The sequence below is a fragment of the Cupressus sempervirens genome, chromosome 5, assembly GCF_028749045.1.
Source record: "Cupressus sempervirens isolate cs-2001-9-10 chromosome 5, ASM2874904v1, whole genome shotgun sequence".
NCBI lineage: Eukaryota > Viridiplantae > Streptophyta > Pinopsida > Cupressales > Cupressaceae > Cupressus > Cupressus sempervirens.
In genome coordinates this window covers 129666171-129689827 of record NC_143122.1, presented here as the reverse complement: position 1 = coordinate 129689827, position 23657 = coordinate 129666171, and the positions used below count along the sequence as shown (strand labels likewise).

Here is a 23657-nt window from a genome sequence, read left to right as displayed (position 1 = left end):
TGATATCCTTCTTCACCATACGACCTACACACATACCGTACGACAACACTTATCGCTAATGTGCAAGCACTCTTTGTAACCATACAGACACTATCTACAATTGTAGAAACCTTCTACCTGCAACTGTTTCAAAAAGGCAGAAATCGTCGGGAACATTATAGTGGTATCAAAGCAATTGCCTTTGGATCAAGATTCCCTTTGGGTCGAGATCCCCTTCAGACTAAGGTTCCCTTCAGATTGAGTTTCCCTTCGGATCAAGTTCCCCCCTCGGAACCAGATTCCCTTCGAATCGAGTTCTGCTTCGGGTCAAGATTCCCCTTTGGACCGAGTTCCCCTTTGAACCAAGATTGCCTTCGGATCGAGTTTCCCTTCGGATCATGTTCCCCCCTCGGAACCAAATTCCCATCGGATTGAGTTCCGCTTCGGGTCAAGATTCCCTTCAAACCAAGTTCCCCTTTCAGATCGAGATCCCCTTCGGATCGTGATTCTCTTCGGACTGAGTTCCCCTTCAGATCAATTTCCCCTTCGATCGAGATTCCCTTTGGATAAAGATCCCCTTCGGGTTGAGGTTCCCATCAGATCGAGATTGCCCCCGAACAGAGATTCCCTTCAGGCCAAGATCACTTTCAAGCTAAGTTCGTCTTTAGGATATTAAACTTAGGTACGAATCCATAAAGATGAGGCAAGAGATTAAGATATCTACATTGTATGATTATTCCCTTTGCCCATGACTCATAAGTATCCCTAGCTGAATCTATTATAGTAGGATGTCCACAATCCCATGATTACATCAATGAAACACTTTTCATATTACAAATTGAGATCACAAATGATTATACCCCACAATCAAGCTATTGTAGACTTAGATCACTATGCAAAGGACCAAACTAAGGCCTATTCATTATAATTGCAAAACTAAGACAAATTTTGAAAGCAAAATTTTTGGTTACAATCCCTGAAAACTGGTGCCAAATCTAAAAAATTATGGACATTAAAAAAATAATGGCACCTAAAGAGTTCATATGACGCGAAGCGAGGGCTCAAAAGTTGCAAAAATTGAGATTTGTGATTTACAAAAAAAACACTTAGGAATAGAAACTAGACTTTACTTGCACCATTGTGTAGATTATGAAATTCTACCCTAAAACAAAAAATATTGCTCCAAAAAAGGAGTCCAGATGGCTAGGATATTGCTGTTGGAAAATTGCCTCTAAAATTATGTTTTATTGAATCGTTGCCACTACACTTCCAAAACTCAAATGGCTCTAGATTTGACCTCAAATTTCCAATTTGGATGAAATAAAATTTGATTTATGGCTTTTTGGACTTCCTTAGTATGATGCCAACCTCTGATTTTTATCAACAAGCTTCAATTTTCACCTTCAGTAGATAGTACAAAATACAAAACCTCAAATTTCCTCTAAATAGATTATGCAATGATGATGCACAAATTGTCAAATTTTGCATCCACAACTGTATTAAGCCAAGATTATACTCCTTGAGAAGTGATCTTTACACCTCGAGAGCTCTGATACCACATTAAAATTTTCTCTAATACCATGAGGTGACTTTACAACACCCCTGGGATTATCGAGAACTAAGATTGCTTCTGCAAATGTAATAACATTGCCATGGTATTGGTGTGATCCAAATGCTAAATTGGATGTCTTATAAATATGATAGGAGACATGTCTCTATGGTTAACCATCATTAGATAATAATAATATATTAACCATAGTTGAAAAATTCGGTTTCGGCAATATCTTGGCTAACTCAAAAAATTTGAAAATCTCGGAATCAGCAAAAACACGGCGAAAAATTTGGTAATAAATCGGCACTTTTATCAAACATTAGAAAATATACAACATATTAAAATATTCTTTAAAATACTTGTAGAACATATAATGATTTAAGATATCCACCATATATTAATAAATTTTTTGAGTTAAATCTAAAAATTTAAGAAATGAATCTAATTGATAATTCATTATAGATATTTGATATGTATTCATGAAATGTAAAGTATTTAAATTTATAAATATATATGTATTTATATTTTCTATGTAGTATACATAACAAATAAAATTTGTTTTATAATATACTATAGTCTTCATATATTATATACAATATTACAAGCTACTGTACATTATATAATATAAACCAGACCCTATAATTTTTTATAGTAAAACAGTATTTATATTTATAAGTCTATATTTTGAAAAATATATTTTAAATTTAAGAGTTAAAAAATAGAAACAACGTTAATATAGGCTATATTATTTCGCAAAAAAATCTTGTCATTGCTGCGCAGTCTGTGTCAAATGGTAAACCCAAATGCCAAAGGGTATCATCCGTGAGCCTACTATTCTAAGGGGAAAGAATTCTTCCTATTACTCACTATCACTAATATTCTATTTTAAGATTTTAACAAACCAAAACCCCAAACTTACATGCGGGCCCGCAATCTTTTTTTTTTTATATACAACTTTTAAGTTGACTGTCAACAATATTTCCCCCACAATAACTCGCGTGATATGGTGATTTTTGCGGCAGATATCGCTGCGCTTTTTGCAGATACTCAACACTGATATATGAGGCGTTTAAATCGCTGTCCATTTTGTTGCGTGATATATCACGATTTTGCCAAAATACCGGCGCTTTTTAATCTATGATATTAACAATTATATATGTATAACCATATATATAATATATATACTTAGTTATCAGTTCGAGTTCGATTGAAAATAGGGGTTCGAAGAATCGGTTCGCTGGTACGACAAAGATTTGGAAAGAGTTTTGGGTTCGTTCTAGAAAAACATGTAAAAAATATATTAAATTTATATATATATATATATATACATATTTATGAAGCGTAGAAGCATAGAGTATCATAAAATTATATGATTTAATCATTTAAACAACATAAACACCATAGGCATAAACTTACACAAACATGTAAGTTGTAATCATAGCATCATGAATCAAGCTCATACCCATCATATATTTCAATTTTCAAGTTCAACAGCAAAGATTCAAAACATTAAAACTAAATCACGATCCATGAATCATAACAGCAAGTTCAAGTATCATTGTTTCAAGTTTCAACTAATCATAATGTATTAAATTTTAATATTCATCATATTCATTTTCTTCTTCTTTCTCATTTTCTCCTCCTCCTTCTCCTTGTCCTTCCGCATTAATTGGCTCAGCAATAGAGCTAAGGCCAAAATAACCTTTTTACATTCCTTTTTTAGGGCAGCGGAACTAGAAAAATATCAAATATGTTCTAAAAAACTCTTAAAAGCTGCCTCTTGTTGGAAAGTCGCCTAGGTTTGATGTAAATTCGAACTAGGCTCATCAAATTCAGCTGGGTTCGAATTTCATACTAGTGGATTTGAACCACCCCCCACAAAATGGAACCCTGACCAGATTTTGGTCAAACTCGACCAGAACCTCGAACTGGGTCGAAACCAGATGTGTTTATGAGGGAAAACCAACCAACATAGGTAACTAAGTGTGTGTGTGTGTGTGTGTGTATATATATATATATATATATATAAGTAGATGTAAGAGTATTTGTCTAAATGATGATTTACCAACAACAATGTATCTCATGATTGAATCAATCCTATTGAAGCTACAACCTTAACATGCCCTCTTAGCTAGGGAGGATTGTTATAGAACACATTATGCTCTCAAGTATATGAAGAGATATCATCTCAATAAGATATTAATGGAATAACATATTTAAGGATATCAACATATATTTATCAACTCAGATGTTATCTTTCAATATAATCCAAAGTATGTTTCAACAAGAAATATCAATCATACGATATTCATCATACTTATATTCTTATGTGCATTGACATTAAATCCGTGATGCCTACCAAAAGAATATGTTATATCTTAGAAAGATGTGTTACCTGATCTCCAACACTCTGGGACAACAACTGAATGCAATCTCTCAGATAACAACCATGATCTCAAGGAAAACAACTTAATGTATTCTATGATGATGAGTACAATGATCTTGAGGTAGGATTTGATAAATATGATCATCTCATAAACATAATAAACACTAGCATCAACATCATGAACCTACCAATAATTATATTTTTATATAACCGAAGAAGGATATGAGTTATCTAATCTTCGACACACTACGGGACAACAATTGAATGTAGTTTATCAGATAACAACTATGGTCGTAGTGACATCAACTTAATATAGTCTCCATTATGACAAGTATCATGACCTCCAACACACTTCGGGGCATCAACTTAATGTAGTCTGTCATGATACATTTGTTATCATGATAATAGAGCAAGAACACAAGAACAACAAATGTAGTGAAGAACTGGGCATGATCATAAAGTATGAAATAGCTCATGATATCAGTATGTGGAGGAAATCAAACCTATGCATATATGTATGTACATATATATGTTTATGTAAATGCTAAGTCACAAGGTTCGAATTCGAATTCGAGTTCAGTAACCATAAAATTCGAATGAAGTTCGACAAGAGTAAAAATTTGGAAGAAGTTCGACATTAAATTCTCCGTATATATATAACATAGTAAATTAGCAAAATATTTTAACTTTGTTAAATAGATCTACTATTATTATAAAAAAATTGACACATTTATAAAATATAAATTATACTTAAATTATATGATTAATTATTGAATAATATAATTTAATATAAATATATATAGTAAATGAGCAAAATATTTTAACATTGTTAAATAGTTTTAAAATCATTATTAAAACATTGACCTATCTATAAAATATAAATTTTATTTAAATTATATGATTAAATTTTTATTAATATAATTTAATATGAAACATAAAATTTATAACAATTTAATATTCTTAAAAAATTATAAAATCCAAAAACATTATAATACATATATGAAAATGATATGGTAAAAATAAAACCTAAATATGACAAACCCAAAACTATATAATAATATTAATATTAAACATAAAAAAAAGTCATAAAAACATGAAGCCTTGTCAACACCTTCAGAAAACCTTTGCGAATGAATCATTCGACATGGCGGAAAGGAACAAAATGTTCTCACGACATGATAGACATGTGGCTCAACTCCTATCTTGCCTCCGTCGAACAATCAAATTTTTTGGATTTTCCACGTTGGACGTGTAACAATGGTATTACCTTGTCTTTGCTTCTGTCTTGCGGCTTAGGGAAGTCGAGCTGTATTGCATTGAATAGTTAAAAAACCCTTAACAATGGCTTTTCAAGCCCCTAAACACTATTTAATTTTTTTTTACTTGATGAAAAATATCGTCCTCATTTCCATACGAACACAAGTCGAATTTCAACAAATTTTAATGGAATTATGTGAAGTTTGCCCAAAATTGAATTTTATGCCTGAAATTCGGCGAACTCTGTGATAATGTATATGTATGTGTAAACCTATTCCATATACTGATATCAATTTTATCAGACCCAACCAAGGCTATTACTTTAACACTCCCTCTTAGCGAGGGAGGGTATGATCAACTTCTTAATCTCATATTCAAGTTTGCATAAAAGACACTTATACTCAATTATATCCCTTCAAGAATATATATACTATTTTATTTCCGACACATTTTGGGACACAAACATAGTTGATTAGATATTCATTCTTGATCTCATTATTTTTGGCTCAATCCAGGACTATCATGATTTACTTATTGTCATGCCTTCCGGCACAGTTTGAGACCGCAAGTTTAATGTAGTCTATCATGACAATGGATCAAGAATACAACACAATAACCACTTTATCATGATTTCCGACATATTCCAAGACAACAATTTAATGTAGTTGATCATGATACATTTCCTTAACGTGATTATTGGCACATTCGAGGATAACAACTTAATGAAGTCTATCATGATAACATGGTCAAGCTATTGCTAAGATCATCACCTTTCACGACATAAATCACAATAGCATCATGTAGTAACTAAAATGATATCCACCATGAACCATGTCAGAGGGTGCATCCACTATAGCTGCTCCTAGAGGGTGGAACAAGAGTTTTCATCTCAGACTTCTCTCTCACAGAGGAGAGTACATTACAAAGAACTTCACTTAGAACTTCTCCCTTATAGAGAAGAGATCATTAACAAGGGATTGCACCTCAAAATTCTCCCTCTAAACAACGATCTTGGGAAGTCAGGTCCTCTAGTTACTATCATGATTTACTTATTGTCATGCCTTCTGACATAGTTCGAGACCACAAGTTTAATGTAGTCTATCATGACAATGGAGCAAGAATACAACATAATAACCACACTATCATGATTTCCGACTTATTCCTAGACAACAATTTAATGTAGTTGATCATGATACATTTTGTTAACATGATTAATGGCACATTCCAGCATAACAACTTAATGAAGTCTATCATGATAACATAGTCAAGCTATTGCTAAGATCATCACCTTACAATAGTGACCTCACACATATATCAAATGAAAGATCGTCACCTTTCACGACATAAATCACAACAACATCATGTAATAACTCAAATGATATCCACCATGAATCAAGTTAGAGGGTGCATCCACCATAGCTGCTCCTAGAGGGTGGAACAAGGGTTTTCGCCTTAGATTTTTCTCTCAAAGAGGAGAGTACATTACAAAGAACTTCTCCCTTATAGAGAAGAGATCATTAACAAGGGATTGCACCTCAAAATTCTTCCTCTGAACAACGATCTTGGGAAGTCAGGTCCTCTAGTTACTCTCTTAGAGTTTCTCTTCATCCAAGGATGCCCGTCAATCCCTCTGAATCTAATATCAATCTTCCGACTTTCTTGTGATAAGTTGTTATTTCCTCATGATGTACACAAAGGTAGGCCCATCTAAATCATGTAGTCACACACATATTTTTATACTCAATCTAAGTATTAATCTTCTATTCTCCTACATTGCTTTTGAAGAAGTGCCAGACTCCCTCTTCATATGGAAGGATACTTATAATCTCAATCATCAAGGATATTTGTTTCAAGAGCCTAACTTTATCCAACTTGATCATCAGATAACTAATGAATTCTAGATCAAATTTTTTTTGGAGCTGCTATCATAAGATTGAGTATGCACAATATGTGGTAGCATGTGTAAAGTACCAACATTCTTTTCCTACAAGAACATCCCCAGACATAAAGGAAAAGATCAAGGAAAATAAGTCTTATAGTACGTATCAAAATACAATTAAGAGAGATAATACAGTGAGTAGATAAACATAATACTTTGTAATGTCCCCTTTTTCACGAGCAATGAATTTTGGCGGAATTAGCCTACTCTTGATCCTTGTAGGCTAATGGGACTTGATAAGAGGATCGTGTGGTAGTTACCTAGTTGCTTGGTTGGCTCATTTCTTGGTCATATGAAGGTTTTCCTATTATCACCATGGATGTTTCTAATTTTGGAAACCTTATTTTATGTTATAATGTTATATTGCACTTTAGGAGTTGGGTTATATTTTATAATTATAAAGTGAAATATTAAAATAATAAAATAATATTATAATATTCCTTCTAGAATGTGATTTGAGCAAGTTCTAGAAGGAGGCCGACCTATTGAGGAAAAAGAATAAATAGGCATTGAGGGCTCATTGTCTATCAGGCAGATTTGTTGTTGTTGATGTTGATGTTTGATAGTTGTGAAGCCTAGGGTTTCTGCAGTTGTCTTTGGCCATTGAGAACGAAAACTCTCAATTGGTGAGCAATTTTGAGGGTGTGAAATATCACTTGAACTATTGCAAAGTTGAGGAAGTTGCTTCAGACTTTCTACTTGTACTTCAAAGAAAAATTTTATGGCCCTTGGTCAAATTTTGGTGGTATCGATTTGAGGAAATCTATTGCAGGATTTGGAGGCATTTTGGAGCTTGGGAATTTCATCATTGGGTTGATTTCATTTATTGCACATTGTTGTTATTGTTACCAATCCTTTTTCAAATTTTAATGGAGGACAATTTTGCATATCATATTCAGATTTTTGCTTGTATGGTCTCATTTGGGTATTGTCTCTTTGTGGGTATTTGAGCATTCATCTTGGGAGAGCTTGGCAATTGTTTTGGTGTATTTTGGAGTAGCTATCAGGGTGCTAGTAAATAATTTCAGTGGTCTGATATACTATAGAAGGGGCACCATTGACAAGACATTTTGGTTCATAGCACATCACTGAAGCATCTTATGGTTCTGAGTATTGTTGCATTCAATTGCTATCGCCGAGACAATCATTTCAAGGACAAATTCGAGGAGCCTAGAGTTTGCATTTATTTATCTAAAGTATTGCCAGGCAAGAATAGGGGCGACACTTCAAGGGAGTCGATTTCTTCATTTGGAGGGGTCTTCATCATCAACAAGTGTTACAATCAAGTCTCCAGCTCTTCTACAATTTGTGTACCAGGTTTCTCAAGTCAATTGTTGCATATATATTGCATTTTAGATTGCATACTAAGGTTGCACTTGTACTCAGAAAATTACATAGTTTGCATATGTTGTAATGCCAAGAGTCTTGGCCATTTCATACTAGCATTGTAGTTGATATTATATGTGCAATAAAGGAGACATGAGTTGTTGGTCTGATATAGTTGTAATTGGATATGTTTTTATCATTCATGATCAGCTTATTAATTTGCATGCCAATTGTTTGACAAAATGTCAATTGGCTGTAGGTTCTCTTTTGGCATAAAATAATGTTATAATTTTGCATACCAAGTGTTTGTATTAATGCCACTTGGCTGTAAGAGCATTAATGCCATCTTAGGTTGCATCCAAAGTGTTTATCATAATTACTAGTTTCTGTAGCTGCATATTGCAAGTAGTTTCAGTCACATATATGCATTGAATATTGTCAAAATAAGTTGCACATTCATGTTAGGTCATTGTTTAGTCAATTTTGAGTCTTCTTGCAAGCATTCTCATTGATGCTAATTGAAGAAAAGAGTCATTAAAGCAAATTGAAATGTTATATCAGTCATATGACCCTTGTATGTGAAGTGTTTGACAAAATTTCCAAGGCCAAAAATCAAAAGTTTTCAATGAGATTTGAGTAGGGTCATTACATACTCAAAGCTGATGAATACTTATCTGTGCATCCTTGATGCAAGTTGCTTCATTGAAAGTCCATATCCATCAAGTTAGAAAATGCCTTCATATAAGCATTTGTCAAACAATGGGAATGGAACATTGGTTATTATTCCCCCCATAATGTAGAGTTCCCATTCATATATCGTTGAACAACTTCCTTATATCTACTACTTTTGATATCATTAAACAATAAAAATTTGTGCCAATCAAATCATTCTTGTTGGCTCTAGTATTATGAGGTCTTTAAGTCATTTCAGATTTGACAAGTCTGTAAAATGTGTAACTGATATTCAAGATTGATAATAATATTACCAACTCCATCATAGCCTCCATGCATGATACAAATATTGTGGCGAATGGTTGCATCCCCCCATAATATTGTTGCAGCCCCTCTATCATATGGTGTGATAGATCTTAAAGAACAAAGCCACAAGTACTCCAAATATTTGTCCTTTCAAACAGTTTCAGGGAAGATCATAAACTATTGGGCCCCACTAATAAGTCCATGGCGTATAAGAATATTGTAGCTCAAAGCCCAGTGCTATACAGATAATGTTAATGTGCACTCTTTTGTAGTTTGTTCTTTGTAGAAATAATGTTTAAATTTGGACGATGTAAGACTCATTGCCAATGAATAATTCCAAAGAATGTTCCACGTGGTATTCAGATTTTAATCCCATCATCAACAAATGTTACTTGGTCATACTCAGAGCTAGCCGTTTGTCACTTCCCTTCCTCTCGTGTCTATGTTCGAATCATGCCTGAGCTGGTAAGTTAGTGAAACTGACATCTTACTCAGTAGTACCTTGACCATAATTATCCCAACGACAATGTTGGTAATGGACGGATATTTCTCTGTAACTTCTAAGTGACTAGCTCAAATGCACTGTGGTTCCCAACGATGGTCACTGGATTCCTGTCTACGGTCAGTTATGTCATAATTTCTCTGGCACTCACAATGATGTTGATTCCTGTGTTTTCCAGGCTTATCGATGTTACCAAGGTTCTCCTCAATAAGTTCATTGTTAATATCTTCACCTGTTGATGCCAGAGGAAGAATCCTTTTAATCAATTACACTCCTTAACCAATGTAATCACCGATTCTATTAGTTGCGACACTAGCCAAATTTGGTCTATTAGTTATGCTCCTTAACCAATGTAATCCTTGCTGTTGGAATGTGAAACTTAGCCCCACTCTTTGACAAACTACTACAGTTGCACCTTCACTACTCCTTGTGAATGAGCTCTATTCGTGTTGATATTTTTTATATAAATATAAAAAATATGCAGAGAACTTTGACTACAGTCAACCTTTTTTTCCAGATTACTGAAAATTTAAAATTCATTGTATTTTCAATTTTTTAAAATTTGCTTAGCCCATGCATTGCTTAGTGCCCTTGCTTTAATGATATGGTTGATATATATTTTAATGATATGGTTGATATTATTTTATATAAATATAAAAAATATTTAGAAAACTTTGACTACAATCAAAACCTTTTTTTTCCAGATTACTGAAAATCTAAAATTCATTGTATTTTCAATTTTTTGAAATTTGCTTAGCCCTTACATTGCTTAGTGTCCTTGCTGCTTATTTTCTTCTTATAATTTTCCATGCATTGCATAGTGTCCTTCCTGCTAATTTTTCTTCAATATTCAGACTTTTATTTATGATTAGCACATAAATATTGACTGCATTCATCAATCATTGAATGCCCATGTTTGAATCAATCTCAGGCTTCCATGAACTTGCATGTTCCAAACACACGACAATGGTTGTTTTAAATTCCCATCTCTCATGCGCATGCACAATTGAACATTATTAAATAATCTGCCTCAAGCTTAAATAAGTTCGATATCCTCATGTTATATAGAATGTTAAAAATTAAAATATTTCATTGGTCACAGCAATAATTGACTCCGTCAAAACTCTGCAAAATATCTTGTTGAATATAAGAATGAACTTCCAGAATCATATCAAAATAGACTGCCTCTCTATTACTCCAATTAAATATTTCCCTTGAAAAAATCTTCGAAAAACTGAATTCATATTTCTGTACAATATAACCATCTGAATTCTGAACGCATTGCTGACTGAAATATCTATTTATTTGCTCAAGTTTTGACTGCACTTTTTCTTCACCTTCGTGGACATTGAATATGTAACAGTTTGTTCAGTTATCATCCCAACTATCCATCTTGTCCTTGCCACGGTAGTTTGAATATCCGCTTTGAATATATATATTTCTGATTCAAACTGCCAGATATATTTGTCTGCATCGGCCACTCTATCGTTGCTTGTCTGTGGATTGCAAAGGACTTACTTTGATCATCATATCATATGCTTCATTTGGTATGTACGCAGGCATTCTTTTTCCATATTTTATTCACAGATTTGATGTTCGCTGTCTGTAGATGCCAAAGACCCAGCTAATTCTCTGAAGTTGAACAGGAAGTATATCTCTTTTGTATGTGTATTTTGTCGAGGCATATTATTACCACTGACTGGGTTTGGGAAGGTGTGTTCCATGGATCTCTCTGATTCATTTAATCACTTTCTTACATTTGCAGCCTTGCTCCTATACCATGTTGAGTAACTAAGATCGCTTCTGCAAATCTAATAACACTGCCATGGTATTGGTGTGTTCCAAATGCTAAATTGAATGTCTTAAATAAGAGAGGAGTCATGTCTCATGAAAAGACATGTCTCTATGGTTAACCATCATTAGATAATAATAATATATGAACCATACAGATATAAGCAGATGTAAAAGTATTTGCCTCGATGATATTCTACCAACAACAATATATCTCATGATCGAATCAATCCGATTGAAGCTACAACCTTAAATAGGATTAATTGAAAAACTAAGACAACTTCCACAAGAGATTGACAAGACAATTGCATTAAGATGCAAGAATGATATTATTGATAATGGACATCAATGGAGTACTGGACATAATTCAAATGTGCATGATAGGCCTGCATAAATAGGCAAGGCGATAAGAGACAATGATATGGAGAAGATAACCTTCCACCTACACAAGGTGGAATCACGTCCACCAAAGGTGGATCATCCTTCATTATGCAATGAAGTATGTGCAATTATGAGGATGATAATGTGATATGTGCACTAAAGGTGGAGTGAATAACAACTATCACCACCTAGAGTGGAATATTCCAACATGTGTTTAGTTGAGGTGCAAACTTGTGTGTGTCTCAATGACAAACTACTATGCAATGCATTATCCTAACTAAGCTTAAGTAGTGTAATTAGTGAATATTTAATTACACCAACACGGTTCTATCATATCCATGACTACAACTTAAGAATTTGGACTAAAAGAGGTACATTTTTCAAATCAATAGAATAACTTTATCTAGTTGCTTGAGAACAAGCAATTTGAGGAAGGGCGGATTGTCATGTCCCTATTTTAAGATAGAATTTTAATAATAATTAGATAATGCAATATTATTTAATAATTATAATATTTTGAACTATGCTGACAATATGATGGCAACTAGAAATTGTTACTTAGATTTTAGCTACATAAAGCCTCTGGTTTTATCTTGGGGATTAATATCTCCGTCTGCAGCAACATTAGATGGAGCAATGCGAGACAGACTGTTAACCAAGATCTAAAGTGTCCATGTTGAATCATGGACCTTTAGTGATTTATACCAATTTTAAGGTATTTAAGAGAGGAGCACTGCATGATTATCCAAGAGAAGCACAAGCCCAAGCTTAAAATCTTTTTGAGGGCTAATCACACAAGAAAGCTTTGGATTAAAAACACTAATTCCTAACACAGAACTTTTTGTAGCTAAAGAAAATGCTTGAAATAAACATTGTGCTCCAAAAATCTGTGGCTGCCTCAAGTCTTGGTAAGAATGGAAGGAGAATTCTGTTCATACATTATTTTACATTCAGCTGTTCATACATAATCTTTCTAGTGTTCTCAGTGACAATCTGGCATGTTAAGCATAATATAGAATTTATGTTGAAGGAGAAACTAAGTAAATAGAGGAATTGTTTCAATGTAGGTGGGTGCGGGCTGCAGAGGAATTTCTCTCCGTTCTTTATTCAAGCTCCCCAATGCATTGTGGAAAGAAGGTAATTTGTAATATCATATCTTTTTTAATTAGCATATGTATAAGTTTTCCATAATCAAAAGCCAGACTTGCATTACATTCATTTTGATTAACTTAATTATTATTGGAGCTATTATCCGAATCTTCAGGTGCTCAAGATATTCATGATATAATTCAACAACCAATACCTTTGTTAGAATGAGTGATAAACCTTTCTGCTGTATACTGAGGCTTATGCTTGATGTGCATTGGAAGAATAAGATCATGCTCAAACTATACCAAACAAGAAATTCAAAGAACATAAAGAAAACTATGTAGAACTTAAACACACATGAATGCCACCAGGCTCATCTTTAGGGAACTAAAAATGGGAAAATTTCCAGGAAGAAATAAGAACTGGTTTTTGTTTCTTTCTCTTACCAAACAATGTATAGGAAATACAAAGGATGGCTCACTAAAATAGCATAGACACATTGCAGCTTCACTCTTAAATACCCTATAATGCCTCACACCCTCTGGTCTGCTGATTATTACTAATCATAATAAGCCTCTCAATCATGCGGAAATTAATTAAGAATCCCTAATGGAATTTTGCCAACTTTGAAAGAACAGGTTCAATGCAGAAATACCACCAAAAGAGTATCAGGTTAAAGATAACAATCCAACTGCAGAAATGGAATGTTAGTAACACTTTTTCTAGGTGGCCATGTTTTGAAGGTATATTGGCTTCATTTCTACTGGATTGCATGTAGGGTAGGTGAATCATTCATTCTACTGTATTTCCTGTTCACATTCATGCTATGCTGGAATTGTTTGTTTTGGTCACTTGTCTATAAGATAACTAGTTCATGAATTTTAAAAGCCAGTCTTGTAGACATTTATTTTCAAGTCTAGTTACTTTCACCATCTCCATGAACTTGAATGTGCCTATACACACTAAATGCATTTGGGTGAGGTGCAATAGGTTTAATCACATAGTATCAATAATGTCTAGCCGGGTTATCTTGTGTCTTGAGATGTGACTGAAGTGTTGATCTGATGTTAGTATCTTTGAGGTTTGAGGTTCGGCATACATGCATGTACTTATTGATTTTTTTCAAATCAATTTGTTCTGAATCTTTGTCTGAGATTTTGTGAGAGTCTGTAGCTGCACCCACATGTGTGCCCATCTATGTAGCTGGGTTTGCATGTTTATGTTATATATCCATGCTAGGTCCCAATCCCAGTCTGATCCGTGTTTTGGTATGCTCTAGAGTACAATTTTAATACCAGATCCCATGTGTATGCCCCAGTGTATAATTGTAAAATCAGATCTCACGTGGGTAGGCTCTAGGTTTGTCCAGGGCTTATCCTTACTGGGTTCTTTGAGCCCTAGCTGTACCCAGGCATTTCAAAAAAACAAATCATCACTGATAGAAAAAAGTTAGAATATTATGGTTCATTTTTTATAATTTGTGTTTTTTGGATAGTTTTGTGCAAATTATAGCCTTTTTTAAATATTTGGTAGATTTCTTGTACGGCTGTCTCTGACCTGGGTAATTGTTTTTGGCTATGTACTTGGTTCCCAAACTTCTGTGTGACGTTGAACCCCAGATCCAATTTGGCAACTTAGGTTTGCATGTGTATAGTGTATACACATAATTAAGCTGATAAGTTTTGTTGTGGTTGGAAGAATGAATGCATGGAGTTCGAGATTGGCCTACACTTTAATGAGTGTGCCTCTATTTATTATTGAATTGGATATTTATGAGGTGATTATAATTTAATTCTAAATTAGCTTTTAGACATAACTAATGTGTTGTTATTACAACATTAAGATTATAAATAATGCCTGAATACAAAGTGCAATTTACATTATGCCAAGCAGCCAAATACTGTGCTTTGTGGTTCATGGGAACTCTGGCTGAATCCAAACTGGTCCAGATCAGGTTTTGATCCTAGTTGGCTCCATCTGAGTTTTACCAAGGTTCTTGCTTTGGGCCTTTAGATCCAACTTTGGGAGAGCTTCATTAAACCTAGAAGAAATCTTTAAGAATCTGCCTCAAGCTTGATACAATGTAAGAATTTGCTTAAGGAAAAGAATGAAAATGCCAAGATCTAGAAGCTCAAGAGATAGTATAAGAGAGATAGGCAAAATGATGATCAATTGATTAAGTCAATAATGATCAAGAGTACAATGCTTAGTACCTATTGTCTAATTGATATTCAAATTTGTAGAATGTAGATGTGGTTGAATATATAGGTAGTGCATGATAACTAGGAGTGATGCAAGTGATAACCTATGAACTAGAGAATGTGTGATCACAAGTCCAATAAAGGTGGATTATCCTCCATTGTGTAACAAAGTATGTGCAACATGTCCCAACAATGAGAGGATGATAATGTGATAAGAACACAAAGGTGGAGCTCACAAACACCGAGGCATGAGACAACAACTAAGTGCAAATAGATTTCTCCTACACCATGCGTTAAAATAAAACGCAAACTCCTATTTGTGTACATGAAAACTAGCATGCAAATGCATTACCCTAAGTAAAATTAAGTAAAGTGTAATTACTTAGTAATATTTAATTACACCAACCCCTCTTAAGTGCAACTTAGGGGAATGCAATAAAGCTTACAAAAGTTAGATGGCAATGCAAGATGGGTCCTGGCTACTAGGCCATGTTAGATACCCATGTACAAATTACATGTGCAAAAGATATGCAATGCAATCTCTCATAAAGCGGAGGAAGAGGGAAAATCTCATGGGAAAAACCTTCCCCCAAAAAGATAGATGAAAAAAGAAAAACAAGATGCATGGATGGTTGGAGTAATCAAGACTACCCTAACCCTGCCCCTACCCTCCCAATATGACATACATCATGCATATACAATGAAGAATCCTTCCATAGGAAGGAAATGAGGAGATATGATATTCCCCCCCATAGAGAATAATGTCCTCCAAGGATAATGAGTGTTTGAAGAGAAAAGATAATCCAATACCTACAAACAACATTTTTGCTCTTAGGAAGAAGATAAACCAAGTACAAATGCAAGTATACTTCCCATTGTGGAGAGGAAGAAGGAAGGGGAATCCAAATGAAGTATGATATCTTTGAAGTCTGTTGATGTGTCACCATGTCCTTGGTTGGTGAAGATGTGTAACATCCACTTTTCCCGAGTCTAAATTAACAACTAACATATTGGAAGAAAGATATTACTTCATTTTCATAGGAAGATAGTTAAATCAATTTAGTTCATATGAAAGAGATTGTCGGTTAAAACCAGTTAAATAAAATTTCTTAACGAAGAGCTGAAAACACCATCAGTGAAATTACTTTGGAAGTTAAAATCCACATACCATGGAATTTGAAACAAGAAAATCATTGTAGGCATACTTCTGTAATCACCCAGATTAGTCCACAAATACCACTATAACAATATCATATAACAACTTCCATCCAATATTGCTAAATCAAAATCAAATGACGATTATCATTAAATACCACTATATAAAAATTAGGGTATCACATACCACTGTAACCATTAGGGCATCGATTACCATTGGATCTTTTAGGGCTTTAGATGCCACTGTATCAATTAGGGCTTTAATTACCACTGGATCATTTAGGGCATCAGATACCACTGCATTGATTAGGGCTTCTGATACCATTGTATCAATTAAGGCTTCAGATACCACTGTATCATTTATTTCCTTCCAATTGCTTAACTGTGGCAATAACTCAAGATTAGAAGATATGCTCATATTTATTATTCATATAAATGAAAGATTGATATAACAATCCATCAGATAAATCTATCTCTTGCAACTAAATGTAAAATAATTGTAGTGATGATATAACTCAATTAATCTTACCTTCATCTTGCATATACATCATAAAAGTAAAAATACTTGTTTCTAGTAACCAACTGAATGTATAGCTTATCTCTGTTTGTTTTACGTTTGACAACTTGGGGAGAGGTGAAACATTTTTAGGGGCTTAACCACCCAACCTCGGACCATAACATAGCCCTACAAAATCTCTAACAAGAAAGGCCCTCCCTACTCGAAATTGGTCTTGGAGCATCCTGGTATCTATCCACACCACTAGACTTGACAGTAGGAGTTACATTAACAGGATCATGCATGAGCTATTAATTATTCATTATTCAAATCTGATTTCATTGTTGGTTCTTGCAGGTTAATTCCACCTCTTCACCCTTCTGTGGCTTCTATGCTCAAGTGAATCCTAGGTGTCTTAAATATTAAGATCACCTTGTTATTATATACACCTCTTCACCATTCCATGGCTTCTTTGTCGGTGAATTCCTCGGTGTTCGTAAGATTATGAGCATACTGATATTATCTACACCTCTTCACCAATTTTATGGTGTCTTGCCAGTGAATTCCTCGATGTTTTCAAGAATTCTGAATTTGTTTGGAAAATTTGTGATAACACGTGCATTGATGTTGATTCATACAATTCAATCAAGCTTTCTACAACTACCATTTGAATTCATAAAATGTTGTAATCTCAAGGATGCTCGATGAGGATCTGAAAGAGTCTCAATGTAATACAGGGAACCAACAACCAGGTACCAAAAATTATCTCAGGCTGCATGTAAAGCTGACTATGGTTGGATACGGATTTGAAGAGAGTTATGTTCTTGAAAATGTATTTAATCTCAGCCTATTATTTATATGGTCTAGCAACAGACATTATAATCAGTGAAATTGAACTATGAACAACATTGCTTCCTTGGTATACCATTCAACGTTTAAAGAGGGAAAGCCATCTACAGTCGGGCTTAGACTTAGCAGCGATAATAAAATAGAACAAGACACATGACCTACGATTTGAATATGGCTCTTCCTCCCGCGGCCGGAACTCCTATTCACCTGTTGTATGATACTTTTCTCAGACTTCCCATCACCGGTAGAGTTAAGGAAAAATGGGAAATCGGAAGTATGAAATACTAGATGGTTATTCTGCCGAGAAAGTCCAAACTCGGCCTAGTATATTTCGTAGCAGATAGAAAAAGAGAGAAAGAAAGAGTGGAGAAAGGATTAATCTCCAAATTGATTCATGACATTCTTTAATGGTTGGCCGAGACTCCTCGGCTACCATCAGTTATCAAGAAGACCATTTGAATACATCATAAATTTGAATTTGAAAAGGAGAGAAATAAAGAGGGAAAAGAGTTTTAAATTTTATTATTAGAATATGCTCTTATATATGTTCACATAAGTATATTGATGAGGTGACATCATTAGATTATATTATTATAATTTATTGTGCCATTTCATTTTAATATTTATGTGTTCGTATTTAAGTGTTTATTATAATGATAAAATAAGAATATTTTATAATAAATCTCTAAAGATATGAATTATATTTTAATTTAGATTATTTTATGTTTTTATTATATTGTTTCCCTAATAGCTCATGCGGGTCCCACAGATGTATCATGTTTCAAGTTGCTAGGTCCTCAATCCATTTGGCTAGTGATGCTGATGCTCCTATGTCTAATTCTTTTTTGACAATGCTTCCACCCCTTCGACGTGTTTCCTACAAGGAAATTCTCCAAAATTAAATCATAACAAGTTATAAATAATCATAACGGCTAGCTGCCTTTTCAATTCCATGAATTTATGATATCAACTAGTATGTTATCTTCACATGAAATTATAACGACTAACCATCTTATCATTTCACAAGATTATAACCAATTTCACTATCAATTGACTTCATGTGAACCTCAATAGCTATATTTCAAATTAGGTCAAAAATTGGGATGTAACAAGATGCCACAAACCAATCATGATGAAGCCCAATAGAAGAAGTTGACAAACAAGGAACCAATGGTAACTGATCCATATAAGAAAGGGGATCAAACTCCGAAGACAAAGATGTCTCCTCAAAATAAGTAGGAAGAGAAGCAAAAAAGCCCCCTCTTCAATGTAGAATCTACACCCATGATAGATGTTTTGGATCAATGTAGAAGTTGAACCAAGAAAACTGAATGATGTTCCTCGGTTTACAAAGAAATGGTCTTATAGGTGTATCCATGGATCCTCTCCAATCTCTAGAAAGAACCCTCCAAATGTAGGATATAGGAAACTAAATTGGAATCTCCAACACATCAATATGATCAACCATGCAATTTGCCATCTCAAGTGAAGCTTGAGACTCATGAATGCCAATCTTCAAAGACTCAAATGTCTTCTTTAAAGTGAAAGAGACCTACAACTATTGTATCAAAGGATTCATAATCATGTCAAACTCAAAAGGAATGATCAAGTGAAGAATGATGAGGGTCAGAGTGTTCCCTCTCAACAACTGAAGAAGGATCATCCTCAACAAAGGGAAGATGAATACCATCAATAATCACTCCCAAATCCTCAATGTAGGAATCCACAAACAAACTTGCAATGTCTATCAAGGAGCTGTAACTAGAAAATGAGGGATATCCTGCTGCACTAAATCACAAGGAGTATTTCGTTGCATTGGACCATGTAATGTCCCCTACTTAATGTGACCATTACGGTCAATAGATTAGCCTATGATAGGAGCTTCCATGGGCTAATGAAGTGATTAGGGAGCTCATTGGACAATATTTTTAGGAGTTACTATTTTTAGTAAGTCAGTGGGAGTCAAGTGATATGGAAATTTCCAATGTTCATCTTGGTGGATTTGTTGAGCTCTTTTTGACGAGCTATCATACACGGTATTCTGAGTTCGATTCTTATATGATTTTAATGCCGAAGTTATTTACTTCATTATAAAGTGATAATTAAATAAAAGATTCATCAATTAAGTCACTTTATTATAAAGTTGTTTTAAAAAGGTGTTTCCCATTTATCCCACATTGCTTATGCAAATGAAGTCGACTTCTTGAAGAACTTTATATTCTCTTGGCTGGAATGAGTTGGGGTATGCTTGGATGGATATTACTATTATGCTACTGGATTTCTGGGAAATCTAATTATTGAGCTTGGAGGACGAAATCCCTCTTTGCTAGCATTCTCTTCGTTGTTGAAAGACACAGTTAGGAGGATTATCAGGTGTTTTTTATTCAGGAAAGACAATGGTATTTATTGGTGAGTTCGCACATAGTTTAAGAGAGCTCTAAAGTTCAGGTCAGAAGTTGCTTGCAGCCATGAATAGTGTTTTGCTACAGTGTGACTGAATAGTGTTTTTGCTACAGTACCATGAATAGTGATTTTGCTATGAGGCCATGAATAGTGGAATTGCTACAGTGTCGTGAATAGCGCTACTACTGTGTTCGAATAGTGTTGCATTGAGTTTCTTGTTCACGCTCACCAGTTAAAGGTTGGGAGGTTGTCATTTCGTCTGCAGATCACTACAACATCTACTTCTAGGTTCCTTCCATCATACTGTTCATTTTAGGCATTATAATCGTTAAATACCAGTCTGAATATTTGCTGCAACCTATAAGGCAATTGTATGTAAACATTTCTATTGCAAAATCAATATTTTATCAACAAATAAGGAGGTTCCAAACTTTTCTTATTTATTGTTGTATGTTTGCTAAGTGTTTGTCAAAATGCCATGTTGAAAACAACACTCTAATTGATAATACATAGTAGTCTGCATGTCTCCTCAAAAAAAGAAAGGGGTGGTTATTACAAACCACAAGCAACTATGGCTGAAACAATACAAGAAACATCAACAACAACAATAGGAGAAGTATCTCAACTAGAGAAGTAGGAGATGCAACTGGAGGTTCTAGACGATTTGGGAGTGGAGGGACATTTGGATCTCCATACTTTTCCCCAAGAAAGGTCCAATTGCCAGGAAGAGTAATCAGCTTTGTGTGGTCTTTATAGTCATCAAGGGAATGCATAACATTCAATTCCATATTCAAATAGATAACATTGAGAACTTTTGTCCAAGAGTCCCTATCAAATGGAGGATTAGAGGGTTTATGCTCATACAAATAGGGTAATAGATTTTGCTCACTAAGATGAGCAATAATTAATTTACTACATTGTGTATAGTTCCATTATGTCAAGTCAATTAAACCATCCATGACGAGATCAAAAAATCAATGCACCCCCCAAAATGCAACAAGTCAAAGAATCTCCCCAAAATAGATGATTTTGACACTTATATGTAGTGCATGTACAATTGTGACTTGCTCAATTTGGCCAAAGTGGACTTTTGATTCTAATTGTTACAATAAAAAATATGAAGCAATAACAGACTCAATACAATTAGGACACAAGATCACTAAAGGATCCACAAAGTAGAAGTACCAAATAGGCCAAAATAGATCAAATGCTGAAAGTACTACATCCACTTATAATGTTTCCCAACTAATACCAGATCTGGAAAGTAGACAAGAAAACACGCACTTTCAAAGAAAAGGACACCTGAAAATGTGTTTAGGTGAGCCCAAACGAAGCCTCTCAAGTTGCAAAATCAAGGATTGGATAGGAATAGTCACCAAAATCTGCACATTGTGGAAAATCTATCAACAAAAATCCAAAAATATTTGCATGAGTGAAAAGTTCAAGAAATTGAGGCAAAAAATTGCACTAAAATTGGAGTCCATATGACCAAGATATGGCCTCTTGAAGTTGGGTTGGAACTTTTAAAACTGAATATGGTCAAGGCTGTTTGATTTTCAAAATGGATGATGTTTGTAGGAAAGTGAGCATATGGTCATTATAGAAAAAGAATTCCCATATCTAATAGTTATATGGTTGTCAATTTAAACTTAACAAATTACTCATGTCATCGTGTTGTCAAAATTGATGCCTTAATGCTTGTTGGGGAAAAAGAAAATTAAGTCCTCTGACGCCCGTACGGGTATCAAGTTTAACATCACAAAAATCTTGTCGAAATGCAAAAAAAATTGTCAAGCTGATGCAGTACTGCTTTGATCGTGGCTCTTGCAAATGTTAGATGTTGCTAAGATCGAGGAAGTGGGGCGAGCTTGGGTCAGGGTTGCATCAGATGGTTGTGGTTGCAAATAATCAAATTAACTATAATGAATACACATCATCGATGTGAGAAAGCTTGAGTTGGTGCCAATTAGGGCGAGCTCTTCTCGCAGGCCCCCGAACTTGGATCATAATATTGCTCATGTCTAGGCTTTATTGTATCAAATCTCAGTGCGATTGCAATGGTTAATGTATGTTCAAACCGCATGATCCAACTTTCAAATCATCTTCTGAATGCCTTGTGTTGTGTATCCATTGAGCTCTTTCAATGTCAATGATTAGATCTGTGTAACCCGATCGATGTTTGGATTACTTTGGTCAGGGCTGATGTCAGTTGGAAGTGTGCAAAGGTTGCATGGAAGATTGATGGAAAGGCAAAGGTATGATGCTCATTGGAGTAGATGGGATAGATGTCACAATATGCAGCACGTAGAGATGGGAAATGACAGTTGGATGTCGCAGTTGGCAAATTTGGTGCTTGTCGATTCAATGAAATAATATCTCCTCTATAATGCAAGTCGCCATAGTGTGCACTGCTTGCTAAGTTAAGTTCAAATCCTTTCACCATTAAAAAATGGGGTCTCCTAATATGCAATGGTATGTCTTTCACTAGTAAAGGGTTCATGGGGAGCTAAGAATGAAATGTCTTGATTTGACAAATTGAATAGCGCCAATAGGTTTTTTTATTGTTTATATATGATAAGTTGCATATATCAAAGAACAAAAATGGAAGCATATACTAGCTACAGGAGTAAAACGTCTTGTTTGCTTATGAAATAATTATAGAAAAGAAGACTAGATTGTAAAGTTTAATAGATCTTGTTGGTGGAGACTAAGCAATTATATTTATTGACTTGAGAGGAATTAATTTGAAGATCTTGAAGTTTATTATAAGAAAGCTTGATGATTTATATAAATCCAAGATATCTTCAAATATCTATACATATATAGTAGTATTCTGATATAAATTTGAGATCAAATATGCCAATGTTATTGATTAATAATCTGCACATTGAAATAGACATCTTATATATATATATTGAGCACCACCTAACTGTGGTTAATCAATTATGGTGTCTGGTGAAATCTGGCCCGAAGAACAATGATAACCCCTTCCTTCAACACTTTTGGTGTCAGAAGGTCGGTCAACTATTGATAAGATCGTCACCTTACAATAGTGACCTAAAACACATATGAAAGATTGTCACCTTTCATTTAACAAGTTTGCAAACAATCTAATTTTCAATATTCATGAATATATATAAATTTACAAATGTAATTACAAATTTGTCATACCAAGTTTACCTCTGAAGTACTCTCTATTTTCATCCTTGCAAGAGGCTTGGTGAAAATATCAGCATTTTGATCATTAGTGCTGATGTAGATCGGCTTGTTTACATTCCTGTCAACCATGTCTCTGATATAATGGTATGGAGTTTTGATGTGCTTAGATCGATTGCGAAATACTAGATTTGCGGAAAGCTTGATGCAGCTTTGG

The 23657-nt window shown here is 34.4% G+C and overlaps 1 protein-coding gene across 1 annotated transcript in view; it reads left to right on the top strand.

Annotated features, from left to right (window-relative positions):
* The window catches only part of LOC149554843 (medium-chain fatty acid ethyl ester synthase/esterase 2-like), a 203310-nt gene that overhangs the window by 156491 nt on the left and 23162 nt on the right, over positions 1–23657 (top strand). The window contains exon 13 of the mRNA XM_089828856.1: positions 13159–13228. Coding sequence (XP_089684982.1) covers positions 13159–13228 — 70 coding nt within the window. The remainder of the gene's footprint in view (positions 1–13158; positions 13229–23657) is intronic.